Here is an 8,921-nt window from a genome sequence, read left to right as displayed (position 1 = left end):
AGGTCAAAAAAAAGGAAAGTGAAAAAAAAGGCCAATAGAATAGAATCACAAAATAGATAATGAAATGAGGCGTTGGAGACAATGATCCCTGTCGGAGACCAAGAGCCGTCTCTTAGTTTTGGGTTAGCGTGTTTAGTTAGGAGGAGTTGGTGGGTATGCGGTATAGATGGCTTCTTCGTCTTCGGCTTCTTTCTTCCTTCTCCCTCTCTCTTTCTCATTTAGTTCATGTTTATTATTTTTGTTAACGCTCTTGAAATAAATGACTAATTCTGTGCGCTAGCTTATTAATAACCCAAGTTGGGTGCTAATTATTTATACATTAACTGACCCGATTGGGTGGAGAAATCTGACAGGAGGACAGTAAGAAAGGCTGGATCGGAATGGTAATAGCGACGAAGAGGGGAAGAAAAATAGAAACCAGGAGAAGCAGCAGCAAGAGAGGGGCAAAGGGAGTGGAAGAGTACCAACTGTACTGTGTAAGACCTAAAAGCATGAGAGAGTGACTTAGTGTCTGTCTGGGGCTTGAAGCTGGAACTGGAACTGCATTTGGTGGATTGGACATGCAGATGGACCCGCGTTGAGTGAGTGGGGATCCTTCCGGATGATGTATGGTTGGGTAACCTTTTTTTTTTTTTCCTCCTCTTTTATTTCTAAAAGGTACCGTGCCTGGACTCTATCAAAATACAAAACCCTGAACAGGCATTGACAAAGCATAGAGTACTAGTTACTACAGTTACATCGAAAATGATGCCATCCCCAATTTTTAGCGTTTGATTGACTGTATCAAGTTCGCAGGTACTCAACCCTAATCATTATATCGCTCAGATACCATCTGTCTACCGATATTTCTCCATTTATAAGCTCGATTCTGGCGAGATGTTCGCAGGAATAGGAGTGACAGGAGTCCGTACGTAGTATCAATCCTTGTCCTTCGTGGCTTATGAATAACACCAGAGTTCTATAACAGCTCCTGAGACTTCTTCTCAATCATTCAGTACTACGTAAGGTATTCTGGTCGATCTATTAGGGCTTAGGTCGTTTCTTCAACGCAAAATTCCCACCCCTAACACAATTCTAGTCTCCTTGACCCGTCCCACATCCAGGCCCAAGAAAGTTCATTCGGCTTGGTCGAAACAGTATCGGGTAGACACGAGGTGGGCGTACGGTAACGCTAAGTTCGGGGAGCTCCCCACTACCGCAGACAATTGGGATTGTACATTCATTTTTCCCTGTATGTGTGATTGCGACAATAGGAGTTGATCCATTCTTCAGATAGAGTCATACCCAGACCAGGCAGTAAGGCCGTTAAATCATGGAAGTCCTTTATACTGTACCAGCGATCATATTTTCCGACTAACGTATACCAGATGTCATGATCAAAAAAACCCAATCCGATCAGGGGACGGCTTTCCTGTCTTCTTTCTTATTTTATTGGTCTTTGCCCCAGGTGTGCCTATTTTTCTACGCAGAATAATCGAGAGGGAGATGGTAGATTGCGCCGGTGCAGCAACCATCACGAGTCTTTGCAGGTCCACCCGGGGAAGGAATACAGAACATTCCGTGGCCCCTGGTGGTCAGGCTAAAACCAATCTTCCTAATTCCCGGGACTACCTAATACGTGGTTGGTCGTAAGCTTTGGGATTTTAGTGCCGTATAATTCTTGGACTCCTAAAGCAGTCTTGTTATATCTCATGGTGATTCAAATATGAAAATGACCGCAGGACATTGCGACAACGTCTGCATTGTTCACACTTGCATGTTAATATCTTTTCCCATCAAATCGCCGATTTTTTTTTTTTCTTTTTTTTTCCTCTTCATTTCTTCCCCTCTTTTGCTTTTCAATTGACATTTGCTGACATTGCCATCGGCATGTGAAATTCAAACAAAAAATTCACCCCATCTGGGCTTAGCGAGAAATTCGTTCGACGAAGAAAGTTCCATGATAATTACCTATAGTGGGGTCCATCTTACCCCTATTGTATCATTGGGGGTTTCTCCTAGGGAGTTAGCGGTTCTATATGCAGTATGTGCTCCGTACCATTAGATTGGAATGCTAGAATGCTACATTGTGCTAGTAGTGGTAAGCGAAATGACGACGACAAATTTTTCTTTCTCATTCCTTTCTTTTTTATTTTTTTTCCCTGGATCCTTGCTAAACCCAATATATGCGCACCCTTCCGAAGAATCCGTCCGATAACCAGTGCCGGGCCGGTCCATCGCTGGTTAAATAAGGTTCCACGAGCTAACAGGGATTAATCATCTCATCCGGTCGCTTTCAATAACTGGATTATTTTCGCCAGCCAGTAGTTAGACAGGTATAGTTTGTCATCATATCATCGTTCCCCTTTAGGGAGGGGAATACTTTAGCCGTAGGCAGTATGAACGTATATATTTCAGAACATGTAGCTTCTATTCTGTCCAATGTCGACTTTCTCAGTTGCTACCCCTTGCTTCTATTCTTGCATCACACTGATAACACTTTATCGATAAACAGCCATGCTGGGAGCCCAGGTAAGAAAACAGCGAGGAAAGGTTATAGGATGGAAAACCCTATTCTGTACTCCGTAGCTTGGTTTGCTTTTATTTATTGATATATTTTACTTTATACTATTTTATTTTTCAGTTGGCCGTAGTGGAGCCTTGCCCAGCGGCAGAGAGTTACCTCTTCAACGCAATGGTAGCTACACAGACAAGGCATAGAGCTTGACACCGCAACCTACATCATTGAGCATACGAACTCGATGGCCTTGATATTTACCTCGTAGCGGTTTTTTATGCTGTGCTCTAGAGTTGTCCATACTGAACGTAAATAGCTAAGGGAGCATATTATTTGGAGCTCAATGCAAACGGCCCCCGAGCTTGGCTTAGGTGTCTATGGTGGGCGGTTGAGCATTCGCATGCGGTGGTCCATACTCCTGGTAACTAGAAACATATGGCACATGAGGAGGTATTCGATTTTGTGCACTTGTGCTTGTGCTATGCGACGTTGGTAGCTCAGGAAGCAAGCCAAGCCGCAACATTCCTTTAACTCGTGATGTTTCCACTTCGGAAGGCCAAAGATAGCTATGTATAAGACGATGGCTGACTGGTCCGATGAACGACTGAGCAACTGAGATCCGCCTGGGGATCCATGAAGACAAGAACCTCGGTAGAGCTCCGTACATTTGTTAGCTTAAAGGGGAAAGGGGAAAGGCGAGGCGAGAAGGTTAAGCGGACAAGCAGATTAAAGCGGTAACGCCAGCGAAATTAAGGTATGTACCCAGGAAACTGGACAACAAGCTTGGTGAGGACTTCAGGATTTCGATTTTGTACATCTTATCCATTTGTGGATATCATGGAGCTGGAGTACCTAGTAGCAGCAAGACTAACCAAATTTGGGCAATTCCGGGTGCACTGAGCTCCAGTGTTTTTTTCTTTCTTTCTTTCTTTCTTTCTTTTTTATCTTTTCTATTCCCTAAGAATTATAACATACTCCCTAGGTAAATACGCTGGCATCCACAATAATCTCCCGCCCCATCTTCCACGTGGATAGCTACCTAGTAAGACGACAGTGATCCGGAAACGCGCAAGTAGATACCGGTCTGGGCTACTAGCTCTTAATAGTCGTCTTATCCTAATCAAACTGGCTCGAAACGATTTCTTGATTTGGTACCTGTGATGGCTTATAGATGAGGGAATGCACACTAATGACCGAACACTTCTATTTATACATCTCTATGCATAACTTTTGTATTGATTAGCTCGTACTTGTGCCAATACCTCCTGCATATGCATTGAAATCCGCAGAATGCTCCAGCGTCAACATTATTCAATAATGAAGAGAGGACGCACTTTCCAGTTCCCTTAGCTGAGGGCGTTCTGTCACGTCGGGGACCTGCTACCAACTAGTTCAAGGTCACCGAGTCTTAGTGGAACGTTTACCACCATTGTGCTTGGTTGTATAGCTGAAACGATTTGCGCTACCAGACCGTACAAGATATATGCCTACAGGGACTTGAGATGTAGGTGGCTACAACGGTGAGCACATAATATCCGTGGCTGACAGCTGACCTTCTTTGCATACCACGAATGGACCATGGTGGGTGGACAGTCTGCATGAATCTAGTTGCTCTGAAGTCTCTCGCCTTGCATGGGAGACAATTAGGAAAGTTCCCCTAAATTCATGACGCAGCACTGCCTCCCTACTAGCTTTGAATTACGGCATATAACAGATACCATTAATGGCGGTTCTGCCACTAATCTGGGATCGAGCTACCCATGTCCTGTACGCGACATAACTATAGTGAGCCTCAATAAGTCATTGAGTTGAATTGTTCGGGATTATTTTCCGCACTAATCACTAATTGACGGATTGATAGTAGGATCCTAATGTCAAGGCTTGGGCTAAGACCCACGAGATAATCCTCTGATGCCCAACACCCGAGACGTTGGGAGCACAGTCACTTCACCCTAGTTCTAATTCAGTATCATGCACGAACCACCTAACGTTTACCATCAGTGCGAAGATCACCTAAGTTATGTCGTATTATTTTGGTGCTCTAAGCGGTCGAGGAAGTTTAATATGCGGGGCAGTATATAAACAGGACACTGGTACAGGGTGGGCCATGTTTCGTATATCAGTCACTCCCCCCTCGTATAATTTCTAGCCCTGTCGCATTATCAAGACGAGACTTGAAACGCTACCTTGTGCTAGAACTGCACTACTGATCCTCCAGTGGCAAGATATCTGGTGACGGACCAGCTGGGATAATCAACTGCGAGCTGCCCGTCCGTTTGCCAATTGCCTTGAGGTAGCCAAATTTGTACTGCAGGCTAGAGTTAGCGATTGGCCCAAATCAGCTAAATCTTAATAACGCCACTTACAATGTCAAAATATGTTGTCTTCTTAAAGGCACCCCCCCGCGTCCGGGTGGACTCGTCGAAGTATAACCGACGATACCAATCATGGATTCGTGGATAATCATGCCGTATCATCTTGAGGTTGCATCTAAAGATGAGATAGTAGGCCACATCAAACCGGGCGATTGTTGTATACAGGCGAATATCAGCCTCTGTTATGTTTTCGCCGAATAGATATGGCTGGTGTCCGGGCTGCGCTAGGTGGTTTTCGACGCGATCTAGCGCCTCGAATAAGGGGTAGATATTCTCCTCGTAGGCTTGTTGTGTGGTTGCGAACCCCGTCTTGTATACCCCATTGTTGATCTGATGGTACACCCATTCATTCATCTCATCAATGTCTTTTCTCAAAGGCGGAGGGTAGAACCCTCCACCCGGCCTATTGATTTCACGCAACTCATCTGGAAGTAGATGGTCGAATTCGGTATAGAACATCCGGATAATCTCGCTGCTTTCATTATTTACTATTGTCCCTTCCTTCTTGTCCCACAGTACCGGGATGGTGTATCGCCCTTCGTACGCCGGATCTGCTTTGAAATATAGCTGTCTTAGCTGCGTGAACCCGTAGAGAGGATCTTTCTCTGCTGAACCCCGGCGACCTGAGAAGAACCACCCATCGGGCCCCAGCTCAGGATCCAAAACCACCAGCTGGATAATCTCCTCGAGGCCTTTGAGTAATCGAACAATGTTGGTCCGATGCGCCCATGGACAGCCGTGCCCCAAGTATAAGACATAGCGGTCTTTTTCGGCAGGAAATTTAGCTGCAGGATCACTGGACACGAACGAGCGAAAGACCGAAGCTTTACGCCGAAAGTGTCCGTCGGCGTCGGCGTGACGGTAGACTTTGTGTTCCTGAAGGCCTTCTCTTAGTACGGAGGCGCCGGTGTCATGAGATACCCTACATACCTGCTCTGTCATGGCACTCGCTTTTTTTTTCGAAGTCAACTTTGGCGAGCACGTAAAAAGACGGTAAGGAGGCGGTTTAAATGTGTCGGCTTGGGTGAATCTGACTTCAATGATCTGAATTTGTAATCGGTGGGCTGACAAATTTCAGAGCTTATGTTGCAATCAATCAATGACTTTACCTGCTGCGTCATCGTGAGGGGTAAACGGTTAGTGATGCATACGATTGGGTTAGAATCGTGCCATCAACCTAAGAGACATAAAAGAAAATATACCCAAGAGTAGTTGAAATGACCAAGTTGATCATCATCTATGTTAGACTTATAGCGTCATTCCATATCTCATCTCTAATTGGGCATGTACAGTACTGTGGCTTCATTGTCACAGGATCATAGAGTGAGAGTCAGATAATCTCTGCTCTTTTCTTAACTTTAATATATGGCATGTATTCATCACTTAACTGCCACTTGAATGCCAAGTTGCCGTGCAACCTCAACGAAACCACCTGTGTTCAGCTCGATCCAAAGATCCACATATCCCTCTTGCTTTGCCTGAGATAAATCTTCTGTCTCTTCTTTAGAACGCGCAACGTATATTGTCTGAAAACCTTGTGCTTTGGCGGCCTTCAGGTCTGAGAGATGGGCTGCCACCAGGGCGCAGTGACTGGGGTCTAGATCGAAGCGGGCGGCTGCCCCACGATATACCTGAGGAGAGGGTTTATACGCCCCAAAATTCTCTGCGCTGGCTATATCCGTGAAAGGCAAGGAGCCATAGCGCTGGAGATCCTCTAGTAAAGAGACGTTGCCGTTTGACAGAGTGCACGTGCGGAACCTCCGGCTCAACAGTTCCAGGCCTCGCACGCTGTCAGGCCACGGAACAAGCCGGTGCCAGCAGAGCGACAGATCCCACTTCTCGCTATCTGTGAAGAGGTTCTCGATCTTCCGTTGCTTGAGTAGCGTGGACAGAGCAGTATAATGGTGCTGATCGACCGAAACGAAGCCTTGGGAAGGGTCAAACTTGGCAGTAAACTGTCCATAGGACTGTCGCCAATCTTCCGCAACTGAGAGCCAGTCTGTGAAGGTCATCTGTGAGACCCGTGCGCGTTCGTCTGGAGGAATAGGCTTGCCGGGATCATGAAGGGCGCGCTCAGCGGCGTCTTTCAACTCTCTTGTGACGGACGGGCACCATTCCACAACGGTTCCGAATACGTCGAAGAACAGGACTTTGGGAAGTATATTGATTGGCATACTGCGAGTTTTGACCTTTTACAGTGTATATATGATTAACTAACTCTGGGGCATTGGCGCCAAGGTGTTTCACCTGCCTAGTACGAAATGCAAACCAGTGATTACCTATGTTCCATCAACAAAACAGAGTATCAATGTTCACGTCATCATCCTTCCAACGACTGTCCCTGATTAGTCATGATCATGAGAACACCATGACTTAATCATCAATAGAGGAGAAAGCAATGACGAATTACGACTCCACCACAATTCTGTTCATCGCGAAGCGAGATATTCACGAGTTTATGTGTGATGTGGTAATTCAGACGTAGACCAGTTCACGACCTGAAAAAGGAAAAAGAAAATTATATTGCCAACTCCAGAAAAACTACAGATGATCATTCCTGTGCAGATCTATCACATCATATCACTTGTCCGCTGCTTCAGATTGATTATATGACTACGGAATATGCGATGCCGGCAAATGGAGGGCCATGCATGTCTTTATTGTTCGCTGACGAGTGACGACAACGTAACTGGGTCCCATCCGCGTTGACAGCTGCAAGCTGGGTGATCCTCAACGGCGCAATCCTGGTATATTTGAATTATTTTAGACTTGGATGTGCATGAAGATACCCATAATTCGTGTTACACGCAGGGCGTCGGGAAAAGGTCTGGAGACTTCGGCAATGGGAATTCCCCTCAGGGGAAACAACAACAAAACAAAGAAAGAAAGAGAGAAAAAAAATAAATAAAAAGACTATTTCCAACGGAGTGGTTTCCACTTTCTTTCTCCTCGGGACTTTTTTTCTTCTTTTTCTTTTTCGTTTCCCGTGTAATATCTGTAGTCTGATATATCAATAGAACAAAGGCACCAGCAGCCTTGTCGAGCCTCGGCCATCAAGGGCTATACTAAATACATTAATATTAATTTAATCCATCGTACAATGACCTGTCAACTTTTTGCCCCTGAACTAAAGCGAGAAGTATGTCTTGCCGTGTGGGTCGCTCGATGAGTTCCAGTTGCGAATCAGGAAAGTGTTGTGCTGCTACTTCAGTAGGCAAGACCTAAAATAGCTTTCTCCTCACGTTCCCTTTTTTAGTCGGGTAGAACACACGTTCCAATTTCCAACTAGCTAGGTACCTAGATGGAAGTGCGAAAGTTGGCTGGGTAAAGTTCGAACGGTGGGAGAGCTAAGGGAGAAGCCACCCAATTGTGATGGATAGCTATCGGATTATACTTAGGTTTAGGGTTGGTTATCTCCTCAAATTAAACCATGCTAAGTCTCAAGGCCAGTCACAAGCTGGTATGTAGGTACCTAGTTGGTACTCGTACTTAGGTTACAGTTCGGAGCTACTCTGTAGTATGCACTTTGGTAGCTCCTCTTCTGAGTCAGGATTATCTTTCTCTTTTTCCCTTCCAGTAACAGTGCATTTACAGCAGTACCTAGAATAATGATAATAATAATAATAATAATTATTATTATTATCATTATTATTTGGATCATATATCTGATTCCAAGGATCAGCAATAGAATGACCAGTGGTCAATCTTTGGCAGCAAGGGTCGCCAGCTCCGATCTAATTTCCGAAATGGGGAAATACCCAGAAAAAATCGGCGCCGAGGAGTGGAAGAAGTGGAGAGCTGACCTTGGAGGACCCAAGGATCCTGTTCGGGTGCTTCCTTTCCATGTACGCTTGTATTTCCAAAAAGAGGTGGATAAAAACATCGGACTGGTTTCCGCATCCTAGATTTAAGAAGGGATTCCTGATGGGGAATTGCTCTCGACAACTGAATGATGTCCAATGGCAGCGGAGTCATGGGCAAAGTCGCTAATGACGGATGGTAATATTAGTTGAACCTCTCCATTACACAGCTATCTCTATACTTACACG

At 45.2% G+C, this 8,921-nt stretch overlaps 2 protein-coding genes across 2 annotated transcripts; both read right to left on the bottom strand.

Moving 5' to 3' along the window:
• Positions 1-4,700: 4,700 nt before the first annotated feature.
• ANOM_011077 (uncharacterized protein) lies at positions 4,701-6,178 on the bottom strand (the record flags this gene model as incomplete). The annotated part of the gene is made up of 4 exons (XM_015556333.1): positions 4,701-4,805; positions 4,864-5,748; positions 5,803-5,936; positions 6,163-6,178. The coding sequence occupies 4 exons, from the start codon at positions 6,176-6,178 to the stop codon at positions 4,701-4,703; spliced, it is 1,140 nt and encodes a 379-aa protein (XP_015402876.1).
• Positions 6,179-6,251: 73 nt separating this feature from the next.
• Positions 6,252-7,046, bottom strand: ANOM_011076 (haloacid dehalogenase, type II; the record flags this gene model as incomplete). Its single annotated transcript, XM_015556332.1, has 1 exon — positions 6,252-7,046. The coding sequence occupies one exon, from the start codon at positions 7,044-7,046 to the stop codon at positions 6,252-6,254; it is 795 nt and encodes a 264-aa protein (XP_015402875.1).
• Between the last annotated feature and the right edge of the window lie 1,875 nt (positions 7,047-8,921).

Source organism: Aspergillus nomiae, assembly GCF_001204775.2.
Source record: "Aspergillus nomiae NRRL 13137 chromosome Unknown contig00393, whole genome shotgun sequence".
Classification (NCBI taxonomy): domain Eukaryota; kingdom Fungi; phylum Ascomycota; class Eurotiomycetes; order Eurotiales; family Aspergillaceae; genus Aspergillus; species Aspergillus nomiae.
This window is presented reverse-complemented; position numbering and strand designations above follow the sequence as displayed.